The sequence below is a fragment of the Saccoglossus kowalevskii genome, chromosome 18 (assembly GCF_978046115.1).
Source record: "Saccoglossus kowalevskii chromosome 18, keSacKowa6.1, whole genome shotgun sequence".
Lineage (NCBI taxonomy): Eukaryota > Metazoa > Hemichordata > Enteropneusta > Harrimaniidae > Saccoglossus > Saccoglossus kowalevskii.
Genome location: NC_140658.1, coordinates 637,201 through 660,125, shown reverse-complemented (window position 1 = coordinate 660,125; position 22,925 = coordinate 637,201). Strand labels below are relative to the sequence as shown.

The window sequence follows — 22,925 nt, the reverse complement described above, 5'->3', positions numbered from 1 at the left end:
TATATCAATGTGGGGTGTCATATCAACTTAGAGGGCACACTGCATATGATAGAGATTCCAACAAATGAGATTACCTTGTCACCACCATACACTTGGTTTTCTCTCAACACTTCTATACATGTACGGAGTGTCATCAGTGAAGCGTTGATATTACCAGCTTCTCTCAGACGATCACCAGAATTCTTTGTACGATTACTTCTCTCACTACCAGCTAAATCAACAAGTGATAACTGACTGATGCACACATGGTCTTTATCCTAATACAAAATAAATCACAGTTTGTTACAATTGCTGATTTTATATTCACTGTGTGAAAGGCTCGGCCCGAATTTCTGCGACACTATTTGATTTTAGACTTGAATTTATTTATTATAGCTCAATGCCAATTTTTCAGTGTAGAACATAGAATTGACGCCAACTTCACCAAATCTGACCATCATTAAATTTGATGAAAACACCCCTCTAAATAATTTGTTAAATCGCACAAGGAATATTGACGTCACTGACATTCATTAGTCCTGTTCTTGCGTTCATTTCACGCATTACATGGAATCTTGCAGTGAGTAGAAAATGGTTTATTCACAAGAAGTTTTGAAATTGATTACAAATAGATTTGATTAGTGTTTGCATACCTGCACGACTTCTTCACCCAAGGTGTCCAATGGGGCTTGTACTAATCGAATATTGAATACACTATGACTTCGACTTGATTCCCTGTTGAGTTGGGTATTTGCAACACGTCGTCTTTTCTGACCTATTGTAATACAGAAGGATGTGAATGTACGAAACAACAACTATGTCAAACAATTTTGGATATAGCCAAAGCAAACAAAAATGAGTATCAGTGGAGAAATAAGCCAGGAAATAACTAATAGCTTCCAGTGTACCCCTTAGCCAAGTGCATACAAAGTTAATGGGTTTCAGTGTACCCTTAGGCAACCTTGCTTTACAACATACCTCTAAGAAAGACATCATATGCTTCATCTGAAGATTTGACTTCTATTTCACTGCATCCACTGATGTACATATTATGAGCGTTATCTTCTCTCAGCACTTTGGATTGCGGTGGTCTAAAAAACAAAGATGTAAAATTTAGTCACAAACCAGACCGTGTTTCAGGTGTTTCTAACTGAATAGTGGACATGGGTACTACTGTGACAATGTTTAACATAAATTTTAGGTAATTTGTGTCTTTATTTTCACACAAAACCATGTAACTTCCTAAATAAAATTTATTGTTAACAGCAGATCATGTTGGTAGATATTAATAAGAACCAATTTCTGCAAGGTAAGATTTTCAGCATTAATTTTAGCCAGGTCATCAATCATGAATACCCAGAGTTGCACAACTTCCCTTGTATTTAAAGTATCAGAAATTGTGAAATTGACATATACAATATGTGGCCTTGGATACATGCGACTATGGGAGAAAAATCAATGCAAAAAAAACCCCAAAAGGTTTTGCATGCAACTACTGGGAATTTAAAGTTTCACCTTTAAGGTGGAATAAGATTACAAAATCTGCTCAATAGAAGCAGAAATAACCTAAAAATGAATTAATTTTATTGTATCATAAGTACAACTTATTTTGATCATTGATACACACATTTACGCAAACACTACTAATAGAGAAAATACTGTAAATATATTCTATTATGCACAGTAAGTGTTATCCAATATATAATGCATGCAGCAGTCTCGTGCTTTAACAGAAATAAACACCATGTTAACACATCCACTGACCGTAACTTATAAACTGCACATTAATAGGCATGACAAATACTCCTAGAACTTGCAAAAAAAAAATGTGACTACATTTGAAAAAAAATGGGCTTTTCTCTCAAAACTATCAAACTAAGAAGATTAGTTATCATCTCCATGACAATGGGGAGTGTAACAAGTCATTGTCAATGACACGTCTCCGTCCGGTCATATTTGAGTGACATATACATTCAAAGCAGATCATGACCGAAATCTCAGACCACTTTCGGTTCCGGAATTGTGAAAATACGTGATTTTGATGCATTTTTGGCCTTAAAATGGCCATCATTCAGCTATTGTTAAGCGGATCATGAAACAAATGCACATATCTATTTGTGACATGATGTACCATGTGTGTGTGAAGTTTGAACTTGATCAATCCAGACATGTCTCGGATACGGATCCAAAACTGAATTCTTTAAAACAAAATGGCCACCAGTCGGCCATTTCGAACTTGATTCAGAAAAATAAAATGACGTGCATCAAGGTACTATTATGTTTAATGTATGTACCAAATTTGAACAAAATCCGTCCATGCATAACTGAGATCCGGAATGGTGAAAATGTGCGATTTTGATGCATTTCCGGCCTTAAAATGGCCGCTATTCGGCTATTGTTAATCGGGTCATGAAAATGCATGTGCATATGTCCCATATAATGTGTGATGTATGAGTGAAGTTTGAACTTAATCGGTACATGCATGTTCGAGATACAGGTGATCACGGACGCACGGATGCACATAGGGCAAACCAAGTCTAATAAACCACTTGACTAATAAAATAATGCAATCAAATCAGTCAAGTCAGTCCTAGTGTTCTGCTACATTCAAGTATTTGTATAAAGAGGTAATGAACTGTCGGCAGCAGAATCATGTTTCACCGTGCAGTAAATTCACCAAACAAGCTTTAGATGACTGACTAGCATCATATGCCAAGAACTAAACAATGTGGTGGTGTAGAAAATTACTGAAAATAATATCAGACACCATGTACATTGTGGAGATGAAGCTAAATGTATGAACACAGTACAAATGCATGGATTGCTACAAAAACATAAGTGCCTGGATTCCCAATCATGCAAGAAACTATGCTATTCACCTAATTCAGCAAACTCTAAGACAAACTCAGGCTGCTCACAGAAATGCACCATGAATTATGGTGAAATCTGAACAGACCTGGCATGGAACTGTGTTATGTGTAAATATGCAGGAAGGAGAAATGATACTGCAAAGATATCAACATACCAATAGGAAAAGCAATGTGATGTATTGAAAGTCTGTTGTTTTGTTCATAATGCTCTCAAGACATGAATGAAAGATGAATCCAGGTATAATGTGCAGTGTCCTTGTGGCTTGTAAGAAGTTTGTTGGCAGTTATTTCTCAACCATTTTTCACAAACTTTATTTTTAGAATAAATAAGCTTTCCAGGTTAATTTCAGTAAATGTTAACTCATTTCACACAATGCTCACTGACAAAATGCATGTTCTGATTTACTCAGACACTACCTACATTTAGACTAACATTTGTGATGTTTATTTATGTTATAGACTGATTTGGGTAAAAACCATGCAGAGGATATAGCAACACAAAATGACAGGCAGGACTGAAAGCTGAAATGGCATGGCATTTTTGGTAACACTTTATTTTTTCTATGATAGTACCATATTCGACTGCGTTGATGCCAAGTCATCTTACTAAGAAATGTAATTTTTAAAGAATGGGTGATTAGCTGAGAGCCAACTTCAGAAAATTGATAAAATATTAATTTTTGCTCATAATGCGCATATTATTTGTTTTAAAACAGGATAGAGAAATAAAATATTGTTTTGTGAAACAAGTTGCAGTGTCATCTATTTCAACAAATTTTTTATAATGAACAACAATGTGCCGATTTTATGAAAATATTATTTACGCAGAATTTAGAATGTAAAAATTATTAGGGCCTGTGGAAAAACAGTCAAAGTCAAGTTTAAAACAAGCAACCTGTCAGTTGAGATAGCTCCGCTGTTAGCAATGCACATTTCAATTAAAGAAGAGAAGATATCATTAGAAAATGAACAATATGTAGTGTTTTTAATAAGAATTCAAAAATATCACTTTTCACCAAAAATGACAAAAATGATCATCATAATTAGATAATTGAAGATATCACCACATGTAGTACCTATATATGTAATATCAAAGCAATCAGATATGCGTCTTTTTAGCAAGAAGTTGAAAATATCACTTTTTATCAAAAATATTCACGAAAATTAGAGAATTTAAGGTGGGTGTTGGTTGGGTGCTTGTTTGGACATGAGCATTACTATCGTTTCAGTCATTCTTTGAACGATTATGTTCAACCAAATATTGCTACACTACAGCAAGTTATTATCAACATTGTCGGTAAATGTACAGCAATTACTTCCAATGTTGTTGGAGTTGTTTTGCAACAATTAAGTTTGTTTTGATACATTCGCAACGTACCCAGATTTCAAGTCGCCACTCCACTGTTCAATCACGCACTCGTTGACTGTGACCGTCACATTTTGCTGACATAGCGAAAAGGGTCTTGTATCCCGATAATAAACAAACTCTACTTTGAATAAGTATTCCGCCATGACTGTCAGTCCGATCAGGTCTGAGTTGAAATGCGTTGTGGGTCCAATGACGGTGACTAGAAGTCTGGGTGCGTCACAAATGTATCAAAACAAACTTTATTGTAGCAAAACAACTTCAACAACATTGGAAGCAATTGCTGTACATTTACCGACAATATTGATAATAACTTGCTGTAGTGAAGCAATATTTAGTTGAACATAATCGTTCAAAGAATGACTGAACCGATAGTAACACAGGATGAATATAGTACATAGGGACATTATGCTATTACTGTTAGTGCCTATGGTTGATAAGAATAAATGTTAGAAATATAATTTTAAATCTATAGTATATGCTTCAGACACATACATGTAATCACCATAATCCTGTAAGCCTGTTCTAAACCTAAAAATTAAAAAAAGTTGAAAACACAACAGTCAATATTGCCAGAACTTAATGGTGAAAACTGTTACAAAGCAATACTTTGTACATACACAGTAGTAAAGATGAGTATCATTTTACACGATGTGCTTTTAGACTGACACTAGTTTCTATAATGCTGATAAAGATTACCAGATTGCTGGGGGCGGCGGGTTTGTCAAGTTTCTTGTAGTTAATTCCTTTTTCACACACCAACAATGTGTTGTATAGTGAATCACTGAAATGTGACTTGTTTCTCCCAATAAAAACAAACATGTAATGTATATAAGTGCATGCACTAATAATAGAGTAAATATGGTACACAGAAGAACAGGATCCGCCAAAGTACATGTATAGTGATGAGTTGATGACCAAATATGTAGATTTTAATGAGCAAAGATGAGACTAATGACTCAAATAAGATTGCCAGTGCAAAAGTAAACAAATCTGAGAATAGCATGAAGCCATTTGCTGTGAAAAAATACGTTGACTTCTGTGATTCTATCAGATAATGTGTGTACTCTGTCCTGCTCAAAATTTGAGATGTTGTATAGATACCTTTGATTAAAATTATCCAGTGGACTATCTTCCAATAGATCATAGACATAATTGTTGTAGATTTCAACATAGGATACAAATACAGCATAATTGTTATCCTCTTCTACTTGGTCAATCCTTGTTGGATCATGTATCCTAGCAGCAGTCTCCAGTCTAGTTCTGACAGAAAAATATTGAAAATCAACAAAAGGTTACTAAGATAACAAAATAAGACAAAAATCACATTATAACAAGTCATTAGGTAAATGACCAAACCCCTGCATAAATTTTCAATTTTGTTTTAAATCTGTGCATATGTTGCCTCTGAAATTCTTTAACCATTTTATCGAAATTCACTACAGGTGTATTACAAAAGTGTACTGATGAACATACAGTTAGGGAAGAGTAGGAAATCAAACTCGCTGTTTACCGCAGTGGTGGTGGGTGCTCGCCGGTCGACCGCATTTTATGCAAATTTATGCATAGATTCCATGACCCCGGTTTACCGCGGTCATGTGCGGTAGGCTCGCATGGCAATTTACACCCTATTGTTAAGACTATGAATGGACGCAATAGACTGGGAAACTAAAGGTTACTTGCCGCCAAGTTCAAATAATAAAATCGAGTGGTACCAGAAGATTGGAAAAATCGTCTATATTAGTTCGCAGAAGAACACTATTTTATTTTCACGAGTCTTGGTATAACATCGCAAAGCAACCCAAAATAATGTAGACCCCACATAATGTAAAATATTATCACATTATTTTGAATTTACATCATGTATAGTCTCAGGATTTATTTTAAAAGATTAATGTTTCGCATATACCAATATAATCAGGCGAAGTACAAATTCCGAGTGTAAAACACTCGATGAGAGGCCACAGTTTACGTTACCTCGAGACCATGCACTAAGTATGAAAAGCAACCCGAAGTCGAAGAGGGAGTGTCACACACTTGGTGCTACAATATATACTACAACAACTGGGTGATCAGCGAAAAAAATAGCACACTTCTTGGCGAAACTGACTACTAATCTAATAAACCTTGGCCCAAGTTTAACCCCAAGTCACGCGCTGAACAAGTGGGTTGTTAGCTTGGTGACCATTCGCGCTCCGAGCGTTGACCTTTTTATTATACACATCCCATTACGCAAATTATTACTGGCTCTGCGTTGCCGACGTAAAAATTGTTACCGTTCTGGTTGTGAATATTTCACCATTGCTGACGTGATAATATGTTGCCTTCGTAATAATTACGCAAACTTATTTTCCATTGTTTACGTACTGGCTGTGAATATTTCAACTTTGCCGACTTGATAATGCGTTGCCTTTGCAATAATTATGCAAACTTATTTTTTATACCCCTGTCGACCCCTCGAGTCAGGCTGCTATCACCCTTTCTATTTCAGTAATTGACGGTCTATAGGTGTTAAGTTGTCACCTCCAACTGATTGAGCGGGCAATTAAATACGCGATAATACCAGACTTAGTTTTTCTACTTTAAAACTGACGGCAAAACACAATACAATCGTCCGGAGCCATCGAACTACGCGACTTAGTCGAAACCGCGACTTACTGCCTCAGAGACGGGGCCACTGAATAACTGTTGTTGATAATGATATTGTAAACAAACACGCACACACAAAACATTAAAGCCAGAAAAGTCAAGTCAAGAAACATTTCAAATAATAATAATTATGGTTTGACATCTATATCATTTTGAAATAAACTAAATTTCATGTAAATAAAATCCATGCGTTACAATTTACTGTAATTTCAAACTTGGGGCAGCGTACTTTGAACGCAGAGTATTCGATCGCTTACATTTCCAGTGCAAACAAAACAAAACAACGTCAGGTGCTTTTGAACTACGTGCGGTTGGCACAGTAACGGTTCACACGCAATGAAATTCTAATCAAGCCAGCTAGCGTTATCGTACGGTATCATAAACTCAATAATTATTCATTCAAAATGCCTTTCACACTCACGAGTACCATGGAACACGAACATGTAACAGAAAAATAACGTCTTTTGTTTAAAAAAGATTCTGTCAACCAAGAATACATGCGCAAGGCAAGATTTATGAAACGAAACAGAAAATAATCATGTCATTGTCAGTGCAATGCAGACAGCCTGACCTGTTTTGATTAGTTCGCCCGTTTCTCGTTTGCTGGCCATTTTTTCTGGAGTGTGACACAAATGGTGAACATGATACTGCCAAATCAATCAAGAACCAGGATACGGCTTGGATACGCTGAAACTTTGTAAATCGTCCTCTTTTCAATTGTAAACTTTATTCCAGTGTTACGCTAAATACATGTATTAAATACTAAACAAGCGCACATATCGTATTCATTTACAGCATCGGATTTTAAAACAATGACTCGTGGAATCACAAAGAAACTGTTAAGTACGTATTTCACACATTACCGAGGACCGCGGTAGAGACCGATACAGCGGTAGAGACCTCTAATTATAAGCAGTCCGCGGCTCTCCCCGGCGTTCTGCGGTACACCGCGGTAATGACCGCGGTGCACCGCCCGTTTGATTTCTTACTCTTCCCTTAACATAAATATTTAATAAACTTTGAATGTGAAATTGTGTCTAACAATATACATGTATGTGATATTAGGCCAGACTTTTTATTCCTTGTTTCTCGAGTTTTTATAAGTCAATTTTTTTGAGAAGGGCGGAAAAAATAAAATTCTTTTTTTCCATTAGATTTGTGTGATTCTTAAAGAATTGAAAGTGAAATCATTGATCGGAGAGAAGAAATGAAATAACATTTAATTCCATATATAACCTGGTTGGCAATGTCTCCAATGGTGGCACAATTTTCAGCATTTAATGAAGGATTTCTCGTTTTTTTGACGACAGATTCACGGCGTGTCACCACAAACCACGCTGCCGCCATATTCGCCTAGTAGTCGCAAACAGCACGCAGAGAGATCAATACCAAATATTCACTGTCAACCAACATGCAAAAAGTATGAATCTGCGTGAGACTTCGGTACTTTGATCATGATACTCCCATGAAAATGCAACTTGGATTTGTTAGGCGGCGGGCGGGGAAAAAAATGAAGATAAAAATAATTTTTTTAGCAATTTTTTGCAATCACAAGTCGGCGAGAAATTACGCTGAAATAAAATTTTATTTTTTCATTTTATTTTTGGCTCCTGTTCATTCGGCGGGTTCGCGAAACAAGGGATAATAAAAGTCTGGCCTTATCTACAAGTAAAAATTTTATGAAATTGGTATATACATCAGGAATTTTTTACTCAAAATTATATTTTTTACCCCAAAAAACCTTTAATAGGCTTTAATTGTGAAATCATGTCTATCAACATATGTAATGTATTGTGCATTATATTTTTGCAAAGTTTGAATGTGATTGGTGAATGTATTGCTGAGAACAGGTAAAAACATAATTTTTGTTCAAAACTACACATTTTGACCCAAATTATACTTGCAGATTCAAAAACAAATTGATGTGCTCCTGCAAGTTTTAATGATACACTTCTGGAGTAATTTTGTGAAAATAGGTCAACATGGTATACATTTAGCATTGTTCAATCAAAAATGGCCATAAAGAACCTTTTTTGAACCAAAAATGCCCCAAATTATTCCTTTATTGTATATGAAGAAAGTAAAAATAAAACAAAGTAACCATGTAAAACTTAGGCGAGGGTTCTTCGAACCCGCCTATTTACATAGTTCATACCCACCATAGACTCCGGTCAGTCAAAATGACTATTTTGAACTGTAGGCATTAATCAGCGATTCTGCCGGTGACGGAGAGATAGAATCCAGGTCAGGGGAAGCCCCATGACCACAAGATTCTTTTACCCCTTACGTCACGAACCCACGTGACCGAGGCCACATGGCAACGCCATAGGTAGCCGTCCATCACTCTGGTTCCTTTCTCTCCGCCTCGAGGACTTAGACCAACGCGACGGAAAGAGTGGGGAGGTTGGGGGGGACCCGGAGTCTATGGTGGGTATGAACTATGTGAATAGGAGGGTTCGAAGAACCCTCGCCTAAATTCACTACGTTCAATTACCCACCATAGACTCCGGTCAGTCAAAATGACTATTTTGAACTGTAGGCAGAGTCAGACACCGATAGGTGGCGGGTTTTTCCGAGCAAACAGAAAAAAAAGGAGAATGATGAAAGACTTTCCCCCAGTCCGGGATGAAAAACAAACCCAAAGACCTAAGTTAAGACCCAAGAAGGGTGGTGTCTTACCTTGCCTGTGCTGTCCCAGAAGCAAGAAGCCAATGCTGCTGTGGTGACAGGGTTCGGTGTGCCCGAGAAAGCTAGACCCAAGCCGAACTCGGGGGTGATAAGCTTGAAGTAGGACCGAAACAGTTCGCATGAGGGCGTAGGTCGACAGAAGCGAAATCTGGGAGCTTCAAGGAAGTGCTAGTGGAACAGACAATCTGCCCGCAAAAATGCAGAGACTGACTTATCGCCTATGCGCAGAGGCCCCTGCAGTCGTTCGGGCTGGGTCAGCAAACAAGGCCTGACCCGCTACGACGGGGCCTAACCTGAAGAGACCCTGCTCAATAGATTGGGTGTCTTCTAGGTAGTAGTTGATGAAGACGTTCTGTGTTCTCCAGAAGCCTGCCCTCAGAATGTGTTTGAGGGGGGGGGGGCACCTGACGCTAGCGCTAGTGAGTTAGCAATCGCACAGACCTCATGTTCTTGTACTTGGTGTCTCTGCAAGGTCTGTGTTGAGGAGGACAGTGTATTATAGACCTCCAGTACAGTCGCAGTAATCCACCTGGGGATGGAAGTCGGGGAAACCGGCTTATCCCGCTTGTCAGGGCCGTAACACAAAAACATGTGTTTGGTTCCCCGTCTAGAAAACCTGGTACGGTTCTCGTAGCAACTCAGCGCTCGGACCGGGCAGAGAAGCAACTCCTCCTGATCTTCCGGACTGACAATATTTGCCAGCCGGGGAATGACGATCGGTTGAGGATCGTGTCCTGGGATTTGGTTCTTGGCGAGAACCCGATTCGTGTCTTAGTACAACTTGATCGCCCATAAAAGCGGCACAACCGTCCGCAAAGGATAGTGCACGCCTAGCTTTGACCGGCGCCTACCTGAGGCGAGGGCCAGTAGGAAGACTATTTTCCACCTCAAAAAATTGAGTGGTGCTGATTGGAGAGGCTCAAAAGGCGGTCTGCTTGGAACGGACAACACGGCCGACAAGTCCCAGTTGGGCAGTTCCCTTGCATGGGGTCTCAGCATCTGGAAAGCAGTAAATAGTCTCCTAATAGTAGGACAATCGGTTAGTCTTGTTCCCATACGTTTGAATGGTGGGGCACAAGGCCGACCTGTAGCCAACGATCGCTGCGTAGGACAAACCCACTTCGTCAAACAGGTGGACGAAGGAGCCTGCTACCTGGCCAATAGAGGGATGGTATCGATCAATCTCCCTTCCGCTACACTAACCAGTGTATGCTCACAGCCTAGAAATGTAGGCTGCATTGGTGGAATCCCAGTTCGCCCTGGCCAGGACGTTGGCAGCCCACTCAGATAAAGCTTTCGTATGGGCGGGTCTAATGAGAGCCTCTATGCGTGTAAGTGATACCTGCTGGGCTCGTGGGAGTGCGCCGTCTGGTTAGGACGGCATGTCCGGTAAGTCCGGAAGCACTGCTGGTGTTTCGACTATCGTTTCCGACAAGTGGAAACTAGGCCCTGTTCGGCCAATTGGGTGCAACCAATGATAATATGCAGGTGTGCACCTGTTGAAGTCTTCTCCGGTGCCCGGTGGACTAGCGGGAAGGGAGGAAAAGCGTACACAACTAAGTGGATCCGGGGGGTAGCAAAGCGACCCTGGCCCAGGCTCCTGGAGTCAGCAGGAGTGTTACGTACGTCGGGAGCTTGGTGTTCTGGGGTGCGGCAAACGGTCTAACCTTGGACCGTCCACAGCTGAAACAGCCTGGAGGCTACCCACTGGGGTATCAGCCACTCCGTGTTCTGGAGACGGAGTCGCCCTGAAAGGGCGTCGCCAGACTGTTCCTCACCCCTGGAAGGTGGTGTGCGGTTAGCTCCCCATTGTATTCCAGGCACCAAAGGAGGATTTTGCTCCGCTAGGACTGACAACGATGGGGAATGAGTCTCCCCCTCCTTCTTGAAGGAGACCACCGCTGCGTTGTCTGTGCGGATCAGGACTCTGTGGTCTCGAACTACGGGTAGAAAGCGTGGTAGTGCTAATTGTACACTGCTCACAGTTCGAGCCGGTTGATATGGTGGTCCCAAAACTATGCGGGAGCCATATCCTTGGGCTTGTTCGTCCAATAGATGCGCTCCCCAACCCTGGGGGGAGGCATTTGTTACCAGAGTCATACCTGCGAGATCGAAACCCGCCCATCTAGTTCCCATAGAAGAGCTCGGCGTTATAACAAGTGTTATACCGGGCGGCTGCGTAGTGCGGCCTGGGGAACGACCCTTCGAACCGAGGTCATCATTCCGATGATCCGCATTAGTTCACGGAGGGACACCGAGGGAACGCTGACTAGGCATTCGGCTAGGCTGCTTAGCGCTAAGCAATATGCTTGAAATAGCTAAGCCAAGCTTACCTCTGTGTCAAAACTCCATGCCCAGGGACACCAACTGCGCGTTGGCTCGAGGTGGGACTTGTCGATTTACTAACGAGCCCAGCTGGTGAAGTAAATCCTGTGTTAGCCTGATGCGTACCGACATCTGGTGAAGCAGCAGCACTACCTGTTTCATCCCTCTGGTGAACACGTAGGGCGCTGTGCCTAACCCGAACGGAGGGGGGGGGGGGGGCACCGAAGTTCGAATACTTGGCCCAGCCAGTCAAAACGGTGGATGGAGAGAAGAACCCTGAATGGTGTCTCCATGTGGAACCGATCGAGGGGCACGTACTGATTCAGTCTGTCTAGGTCCAAAACTGGACGCCTGCCACTTGTAGATTTGGTACTATGAACACATTTGGGTAGAAGCCTGGACTTAGTTCCGGCTGATGTACCCTGTGTATGGCGTCTTTCCCCAGCAAACTGCTACTTCCTGTCTGATTGCTTCCGCCTTGCGGGAGTCCCCTGGCAGTGCCCAACAGAGGAGACACTGACGGGGGGAAGTGGAGATTTCAGCGGTATGCCGTAAATGGATGTCACCACCTGGGAAGGTTCAGGGGTCGGTCACCCGCCGTCTCCAAACCGGACTACACCGGCGCAATCTGTGTACGACAGGGATGTGTGGCCATGTGTTCGGCAGTTGCAAGGGGGGGAGGGTGCTCCCTTCCCCCATGAGGCGAGTTCCCCAAGGCCTGAAGTAGTCACTAAGTTGTGACCTGGCCACTCACCGAACACGTGCCTGTCTCCCCCGGTTGCAGAGGTGAGCGTCAAACATGCTTCCCCTGCTGCCGGGTAGACATCCGCCCAGAGAGGGTGAGGAGCCACCACCTGGCTCTTACCTCCCTGGGGGCATGCCACTACCCTTCCCTCCCATGGATGGGTATAAGCGCTTGCCTCCTGGCTGACTCTGGCTAGCGGGCAACGCCCTAGGGCGTTGTGTTTTCTGTGCTTGGGGTGCCCTCCGCTTGCCCATGGCAGGACCAACTGGCTAGCGGATTCAATCTGAACCCTCTGATTCATTGCACTCCGAAGCTCTGAGACTGTACCCACCATTCCCTGAACAAAGAGGGTGGAGGGTATCCAGTCTGCGTCACTGAGGTGGGGACGTACCCCGGCTCAGCTTGTCGACGAAAACACATGCGTCTAAGGCCGCGTCTCGTAGCACAGTAGTGGCCCTGGCCAAGCGAGCCAGGCAACACTAGGGGGTGTCGCACGTAGATGTGCGGTGGCCCACCAGTAAAAATGTCGCCTGGTCTAGGAGGCTGGTGCGTTCTGCCTCCAAGGTCACCAGAGTGCTGGGCACGCATAATAATGCGCTCAAGCAACTCTGCCCTCAGGGCTAGATGGGTCGTCCTCAATTGGCAAAGACACTCATGGAACGCGGCTATCCCCCTTTGCCCGGTTTGCCAAATTCATGGTACCGGGGTCTGGGGAAGGAGCCTTGGAATCCGGTTGGGGTGTTTTGGTCTCATCCCACGCTATGGGGTCTGATCCCGAAATACACCGACCGGGTAGCGTTTGGTCCAGTGGGAAATGTTGCCTAACGTTATCCCCCACCCGGGGGCCTTAAGCATTACATCCTCCACGGCTGACCAACGCTGCCCATCAACACCGTTTGCATGCTCTGCGCCCCACTCCGCACTCCGACGGACAGGGGAGAGATGTGCCGACGGGGTTGCTTTGGATCCCGACGCCCGTGATCCCATAAGCGTTGAAGCAACCTTAGGTGGTCGCTTTAGGATCAAGGGTGGGGGTATATACATCGTATCACTGGGATCGATGATACTCCGCCTCACCCCAAAAGCGTGGCTCACCGAGTCATATAGATGGAAGACTCTGAGGGACCGCCCGGAGTACCGGCTGTATCCAACGCGAGTGAACTGCGTCTCCTCTAACTTAAAATATGTGAGAGGGAGCGTGTTCGACTGTGCGTCTCATGACAGGGTCGGTTCCCTCTGGGGACGCCCGTGGGCCGGTAAGAAAAGAGTCAAAACCCACAGCGGGGACCGAACACAAGGATAAATTCGTTACCGTTGTACCGTTACCGCGTGACGAACCCTAGCTGGCTGAAAGTGGGGGGGGTCAACACGTGCCCTGCCCTGAAAGCCCTGCCCCGAGATCGGAGACTTGGCTGCCAGCACCCCGTTGGCATTCAGTGCCCGCGGATCCAGAGAAGGACCGGTGCAATTAGCCTGAGCCTTGGCCACCCCCCAAAAATAGTGGGAGAGCCGTGACTGGGAACGGGGGTTCCCCAGAAGAGACGTGTTTGAATGCAAACATGCTTTCGTGTCTCTTCCTGCTTGCCCACCGAGGGGACACAGTGGAGACAGCTCGCTCCGACTGCGTCTGATCTACCCGGCCTGCCAGGGACGCAATTGCCCCGACAGTCCTTCGACCAAAGCCCTCAACTCGGAGGCAAACCCGGTGCCGTGCGAGGAAGGGTCCACAAAGAGACCCGCAACGGGCCCCATAGGAGGAAAGCCTCCAGGGGCACAGCCTCGCTGCAGCCGGTAAAATCGGGTAAACCACCGCCTGAAAAAAACAGACTGTGAGGATGCCCTCCGATCAGCGGAGGAGACCGCGAAAAATATCGGTACCTCCACCGTCGGGCTTCTTACTCGACGTCCTGGTACATGAAGTACCGGTAGCCGAGCGTGAGGACTTTCCACTCATGCAAAACACGCAACTCACTTTAACCGATTTGTTTACTGGACGCGCGACCTTGCTGTGACGCGGTCATGCAGTCTCAGCCATCTTGATGGCTCTGAAAGAAAATCTCAGGCCTCAGAACTCCAGTGAAAAAAACACGCTTTCACGCAAAAACCCCGAAACCCGCACGTAGCTACGACAAAGTATCTCGGATGCGGTTTCTATGCTGGTAAATTCTGAATATAACCACTGCACGGTCGACTCGAAACACGAAGAGACCGGAAAGAAAAACGGCAGCGAGCCCTGGTGCTGTCATTACACCTAAATATTGCTAAATACATTAAAAATAAAAGACGACATGCATGAGGGAAACGAATTACAGTTGTAAAGGGTGCCGCCATGAAATCAACATGTGACTACGTAGTGGCGCCGGATTTTGATTTCTTTGCTGTGAAAAATACTACACACAAAGGGGAAAACGACACGAGGGTAAAAAAAGACAAGGAAAACTTATCCTACCAGCTACCATGTCGGATGCCGAGCAGCGGCAACAACCCAAGCTATAAATCCGGACAGGAAAGAAAAGCAGGCGATCCAGCAGAGCTCGCTAAATTTCATCTCCACTCGAGGCGGAGAGAAATTAAGAGTGATGGACGGCTACCTATGGCGTTGCCATGTGGCCTCGGTCACGTGGGTTCGTGACGTAAGGGGTAAAAGAATCTTGAGGTCATGGGGCTTCCCCTGACCTGGATTCTATCTCTCCGTCACCGGCAGAATCGCTGATTAATGCCTACAGTTCAAAATAGTCATTTTGACTGACCGGAGTCTATGGTGGGTAATTGAACGTAGTGAATTTGTACAATCACATGTGTATCAATTTTGAATGAAATTGGTTCATGCATAATCAAAATATGCCCAGGATGCACAGAATCCAAGTTTGAGTCTTATTTCGGCATATCAATGTCTTGTGGATGTTAAAAATAAACGTGACATACCTTGACCTTGGAGTAGATGGTGTGGATGGTGGATTGAGAGGTCCTATTAAATCACGTTTTTGTCTTTCCACCATAGCATCAGCCTCTGACTGTACATCAAATCCATTCATTTTATCAGCTTTAAAAACCTAGTAATAAGAATAAAGTTGTCAGACACATGTAGTTGGCTATGACGTTGATTCACAAACTTAAATTGCTACTCTATAAACAACCAGACTTGACAAAAATAAATTGATCAAAGTTAAACTGTAAATAGCTTCCGTGTGATCAGAGCATGTATTATAAAGGTATAACTTTGCCTAATAAGTGAATGCAATTGCATGTCGGTCAAATCATCAAAAAAATTGATCAAGATGTCTGAGAATCTATGACATACTGTATATGGAAACACATGATTTTGATATGGGCATTTTAAAAAAACATGCGAGGACACTATACTTGTAAACAAAGGGCACTAATGAGGCACTCCATGAATGCAGTCTCGTCTGCAGTTGAATAATTTTTGCTTTGATTTTCTTATGTTTTTTTTTCCCCAATGCGACTTAATTTCACTTGTTTTTTTTTTTAATTCTTGGTAATTAGTGTCATTAGCGATAGAGTAGTAAAAACCGCAATTAACCTCAGTGCAGCAAATCGGGATACATCTTCCTGACACAATGGGCAAATTTCGCTATTTTCGCTGACAAGTAAAATCTACTAAATTAAACCTACGTGAACATGTAAAGTAACAACAGACTGTTTCCTTGACAGATTCTTGAAATTAAATCATCAAAATAGTACAACTAAAATGTCTGTACAACATACCTAGAACAGATAAATGAAAACATTGTAGTTTAATGTTCGTCCAGACTTTGAGCCCTTGAAAGTAAGTGATCCAGCCCTTACATATGCCAACGATTGAAATTTGTTTAATTGCTATCGAATTATCGCTCAAAAAAAAATTTCATTTGTGAGATGTGCTTTTGATACAAACTGAAGATCACGATCGACCCTACACAAAACTACCGCCATTTTGTCTTCCTTGTCCTCGTTAGACAAAAACAAAAAACTCGCATATTTACTATTTGTTTAATGAGTGCATTTTTGTTTAAAAATATCAAACAAGAATAAACACTAAGTAAAATAGGAATCAACTGCTTCGTTTTGTTTGAGTAAGATGGAAACCATGCGAAAACAATTGTGAAATACTAATGTCTGCTCGAGGAGAAGACACTGGGAGTCATGTGCAAAGAGAATGTTTATAAATTAGATCACATTGGAAGTGCTTTCAGTCACGTTGTGTAGCTTCAATGCGTAAAATAGAAAATTTATATCTTGATTAAAACTGACAAACTTCCTTGCTGTTGCTGTCGGGTGTCTGCCTTATACATGGATTAAGTGTAGACGTGAGGATTCAGCTTTCCTTTTCTCTGCTCGTGGCGTCGCAATAGCGGTGAAGGTCAGTACTGGGTTGAACAGACAGCCATGGCCACTATATTTTGAATGATCATAAATAATTTTTGAACCCAATAATAGTGATCACTGTGATTATTATATAAATTTCTTGCAATGTCTGGAACGATACTGGAAAAAAATCGTTGATTTCCTTCTATATTCATGCTTCAAAGTAGGCCGAAGTATTCGCAGGTGAATACGAGTATCCAGATAATAAGTTAGGATCGATGAGTTCTCACGAATTGTTCTGTTCTGATTCATCATTGCAAAACGACCCAGCTTGAGGGAAACAGTATCGTGGAATAAAAGAACAGTATTGGACCAGATACCCTTAAAAGACCTGATGAAAACACTGCAGAATCACGGGCGAAACAAAAGTTACGCGGCTATTGTCTAAGCAACGCAGGCCCGAGGAGAACACTGTACATGTAACCAGCACATTTACGAATCAAGATTGGCAGAAAGTTGTACGGCATCTGTCTTCGATTTTGTCTATTGATGAATATGACGCACAAAGTGAAATTGAACTTGCATTCATGAAAATCGGAAAGGTTACTGCCTTTTCGTCAAACTGAAAAAAATGGCCCCATACTCCCCATACTTGCATACATTTGATGTTTTTAGTCGCTGTATCTGCTCAAATAACATCCATCATGATATAATAAATCATTATATACTAAAATTCGCAAATTTGCAGACCTTCCAATGAAATATTACCAGTTTTTTTTTTGAGACAGAATACGTTATCGCAATATGCAAATTAGGCTACTCACCCTAGTCAAACATTTGTTAAGAAACTTTAAAGACTCAAGTTATAAATTAACAAGCCATGCATGGCACAGTCCCCATTAGTTATCAAATTTAAGATAAATAGTTGTTTATAGTAATATGGCTGGAAAAAAAACCATGTCAGGAATATGATTTTTTTAACATTAAAATTGACATTTGTATCTGATCGTCAAACAAGTACTTGTCCATATTGAGAGATATTGCTCTGGAACAGCATTCAAAATCAGCCATTTTGAATACATGTATATATATAACGTGATGTATAACGAATATATAAAAGTTGAATATAATCAGTCAAAGCAGTTCAGAGATATGGCTCTAGAAGCCCAATCATTAAAACAAAGTGGCCGCCAGTCAGCCATTTTGAATCCAATCTGAAAAATAAAATGACGTGCATCAGGAACCCGTAATGTTTAATGTATGTACCAAGTTTGAACGAAATCCATCCATAAATGCCAGAAATGCTTGATATTTGAGGATTTTTTTAGCACAAAAATGACCACCATTCAGCCATTTTGAATAGGATCGTCAAACCAATAAATCTGTTTATCTATGACATGATGTATAATGAATATTTAAAATTTGAATATAATCAGTCAAAACAAGTCTGAGATATGGGTTTGGAAGCCCATTCATTAAAACAAAAAGGCCGCCAGACAGCCATTTTGAATCTGATCTGAAAAATAAATGATGTGCATTAAGAACCTGTAATGTCTAATATATGTACCAAGTTTGAACAAAATCCAATCATAAATGCTTGATATTTGATGATTTTTTAGCACAAAAATGGCCACCATTTGGCCATTTTGAATAGGATCATCAAACCAATATATCTGTTTATGACATTTGAACATAATCAGTGAAAGCAAGTCAGAGATATGGCACGAGAACCACATTCATTAAAACAAAATGGCTGCCAGTTGGCCATTTTAAATCTTATCTGAAAAACAATGTTATTTACATCAAGGTCCCATAATGCCTAATGTATATACCAAGTTTGAACAAAATCCATCTGTAAATAGCCAAGAAATGCTTGATTTTTAGGATTTTTTAACACAAAAATGGCAGCCATTCGGCCATCTTGAATCAGATTGTAAAACAAAATGATATGCATCTAGGTCTTATAATGTCTAATGTATATATCAAGTTTGAACAAAATTCATCTGTAAACAGCCGAGAAATGCTTGATTTTGAGCACAAAAATGGCCGCCATTCGGCCATCTTGAATCAGATCGTGAAACAAATTGACATGCATATGTATAATATCATGTATGATGTATGTGTGAAGTTTGATTGTGATTGGTCCAGGCATTTCTAAGATACAGATACTGCGTCTGAACAGGGACTACTTAATGCAATAATTGACTAATTAATATGCATGGAATTGCACCAAAATCTAATCAGCGCATCTACTCATCATATATTAGCTGTGTGCCAAATTTCATTTGAATTGAAATTGTAGATCTTGAGTTATCAGTGGAACAAATTTTAGTCGCAAAGTCACAGACACCGGTACCACATAAACTCTGTTTCACGGGAGCTAAAAATGAACACTAATGCTGTGGCGGTAATTCTCGTAGATAGTCAACATTACAAGACAATTTTACTTTGTTTAAAGAAGTTTAAAGAAGAAATTGGGGATCAAATTACATGTTTGTCGTCATTGTTCATGCTATCGGGTAATTTTTCAAGATCTGAATTTTTACAAAGGTAAAAATGGTGCTCTCGGTGACTTGGAATGAAAAAGTCTTATTTTATTACTGACACAAATTCCAATATTGTCAAAACTTGACATAATTTAGTGAGTTTTCAGTATCTCCTATAATGCATTGCATATATGTGCAATAAGATGCCTAGTAGCAAGGCATCAGTTTACCAACAGCCAATCATATTGCTTCGTTCATCAACACGCTTGACCAAGCTATCAAAATCCTCGGGCGAGTTAAGTCACAAGACACTATTAAAGACGCGCACCACCATGTATTTCTATAGGCTCTGGCGAGCTGCTGTGAAACGCCAGTCGAGAAGTCGGTGAAAATAGCTAAAATCGATAAAACATCACAAACTTAACTTTGATATAATCCTAAACAACCAAATTTAAATATGTTGCATATGTAAGGGGTAGTCTTGTTACACGGTTCAGGGTTGTTAACAACCATCCCAAAGTACTGTTTTCTGAGAGTTTTTGGCCATTGTTTTCACCATGATGGTTGCCAGGCGGTGGAAATGCCCGCACTGAGAATAAATGATATGATATCCATACATCAGGAAACTCACAAATATTCAGACCAAAGCCATTCAAGTTACTTAGTTCTAAGTCTGATGCAGGGTTCTCCACGAGGGGTATTTACAGGGCGCCGCGCCCTGTTATCTGAAATTGGTGCCCTGTTTAAATTGTCAGCGCCCTGTTATATTTCCTGTGCGCCCTGCATGGTCCCAGACAAAGAATTGTTTACAAAACAGGCCAACACTCATTGTCTTTTGAAGATGATTCATCGTGCTCAGGGTAACTGGTTCATTGTTTTAAGATGCAACTGTGAAAATTCCGGTTTGTTATCGTAGCAGGTCACCGTGAGGTGATAACACCTCCATGCACCACCAAACAAAAAGTTACAAGTTTTTTCAACACGATTAAAAATGAACATGTGGCCAAGAAAAGTGCATTACCGTACCCATATTTTTACTACCAGGGTGACGTCAAATATATAAAATCATTATCGGTAAAACCATTCGTTAAACATAAGGTCTATGGTTAAAACCAAGTTCACGCCGTGACTAGGTAGCGGCAACATCGTCACCGCCGAGTGGAACAAAGGCAGCAACCGGGCAGCTATGCACTTGCATGATCGGTAAACGACCAGCGCAGCCGACGTACCATCACAGACATTGCTGATCACCAAGAAGTCCACACGAATGCTTGCTTGAACATGTAAATGTTTACATTTAAATGTCACTATTTAAAGTTGAATTTTCTTTAAATCACGATTTAAAAACCCCGATAAAACGGCCATGCTTCATAAGTGAAGGAAATAAATTTACTTGACTTGTGTTCTTTTGGAACAAATATTCTGATTGGTTGTTTTTCGCGTCAATGCGTGGCTTTGGCCAATCGAAAGCATCGTTACATAGTATCAAGGTGCACACAGTAAAATGAACTGTTTCCGGGTCATAGCTGTTTTCAACGAAGCAAACATCAACAAACTTTCGATTTGAATGAAAATTATTCTTTTAAGTATGTATTTTGTTTTTTTTAATACCTAATTCTATTATTTTTGATAGTAACTGTTAACTGCAGATCGAAAATCTTCTATTGTGTACATTTTATTTCGTTTGATCACCTTGGTTTTTGGTGCCATTCATGCAAGTTTTTTAATGAACCAATTACGAACGTTTGTGCGACATATATTTTATTTTGCTTCGTCCAAATAAATATAAATCATAAATATAAACTTTTGCTAAAAATTAAATAAAGCATGTATGTATCTATTTGGGAAAATAAATTAACAAACTTGTTACGTCTTTTTCTGGACACGATCATTACTTGTAAACAACTGATGTTGCCGCTTGAGGAATCGTGCAGCTAAAATCAGCTAATTGTACGTGCTGACGTTTACTTAATAATAGCTCTTCAAAATTCCTATTCATTTTGTAATAATAAATATATATTATGCATATGTAATAATATGTAGATTAATAGATTTTTTGGTTTCCATTTTTCAACATCCTTGCCAATGATGCACGTTACAAATATGCCACGCCCACTTCACATTGGCGCGCCCTGTTTAATTTTCAAACCGTGGAGAACCCTGTGATGTGTTCGTTTTTAGTCACACTGAAAACTGAATGGTAAATCATTTTATTACATATGTACTGCAGTTTATTTTGATTCGTCCCTGAAATCAAAATCGGTATTTCCATACCTCATATGCAAATGAGTCTGAGAGCAAACAAAGTAGTCCCTTCAGGAGTAGTTTTTCGTAACATAACAGAAATAAACAATATTTAAGCAGTATGATATTTTTCTCTTGGGGTACATGAATATACTTGCCGAGTGAAATGATATTTGAACAACAGTAATGGTACTCTTATTTTGACAAAAACTAATTTGCATATCACCCATCTGATAATGTTTATGGTATTTTCACGGTCAATATGCAAATGAACATGGTATTTCCATTGGCTACTGAACTATTTTTATTTTGTAAACACATTGTTGTCTGCTATTTTTGTTCGGTTCAAATTGTTCAGCAACGTTTTTGGCATGTTAGGTGTACATCTCATGGAATACGACGATTGGGAGAGCTTAATGTATGTTGACCACCTGGAAACTGAGTTTTATAAACCTTGAAGGGCTCTCGGAAATTCCACCCGCAGTAAAATCAGCGATTAATATGTTGAATCATCAACATCGAAATACCAGGAGGTTTCTGCTGGTGACGTTGCGGCCTTACTCAGTTACAAATAAAGATTACCAACGCCAAATGAGCAACATTTTAACTAGTTACCAAGACTCGGTCAATCCACGACCAGCAAGCAATATCGCACACGCAGTTGTAGCGTCGACGAAAGTCATCAAGTCAGTGGAGTACCGCAGTTGCACGGCTATGTACCAAGTTTCATTGAAATGTGATCAGAACCAAACAAATTATTATGCAAAATTTAAATCCGGCGAATGTAATCTCTGACGCCGCACAACTTCAATGAATCAGTGACTCTTCTGTAAAATGGTTTCTACTTGATAATACATATAATTTTCTACGGTAGTCTTAATAAAAGCGCCGCATCAGCACATAAGATTATCGAGCATAACCTTTAATTTTTAAAAACCAGATATGATTCATGGGAAAATTGTTTGCTTCTGATCATGCGACACAACAAAATAAGAGTCATTCTTTGTGATAGAGGTCAAAGATCACAATATCCGGTTTCCGGCTGTGCTCCTGCCATGTCGCACGATCGCAATGAGTTTTAATTTGACAAATATTCAAGTGCAATGCAATTGTGTCACTTTCTAATGCCATCCATGTCATTACAGATGCCATATGTAAAGAAAACGAACTTTGTGAAAAGTTCGAATACGCGATTATATGCCACAGTCCTGGCGCGTTTCAACCCTTGGGATGATTTAATTAAAATGGGGTGTGTCTACATCGCG

At 41.0% G+C, this 22,925-nt stretch overlaps 1 protein-coding gene across 1 annotated transcript in view; it reads right to left on the bottom strand.

The window, feature by feature from the left end:
- LOC100370824 (kinesin-like protein KIF23) overlaps positions 1 to 22,925 on the bottom strand; it is a 45,253-nt gene that overhangs the window by 12,529 nt on the left and 9,799 nt on the right. Inside the window, exons 5-9 of the mRNA XM_085493320.1 lie at positions 15,548 to 15,675; positions 5,320 to 5,478; positions 958 to 1,070; positions 633 to 754; positions 75 to 257 (exon numbers count right to left, since the gene is read on the bottom strand). Of these exons, the coding sequence (XP_085349446.1) occupies positions 75 to 257; positions 633 to 754; positions 958 to 1,070; positions 5,320 to 5,478; positions 15,548 to 15,675 (705 nt within the window). The remainder of the gene's footprint in view (positions 1 to 74; positions 258 to 632; positions 755 to 957; positions 1,071 to 5,319; positions 5,479 to 15,547; positions 15,676 to 22,925) is intronic.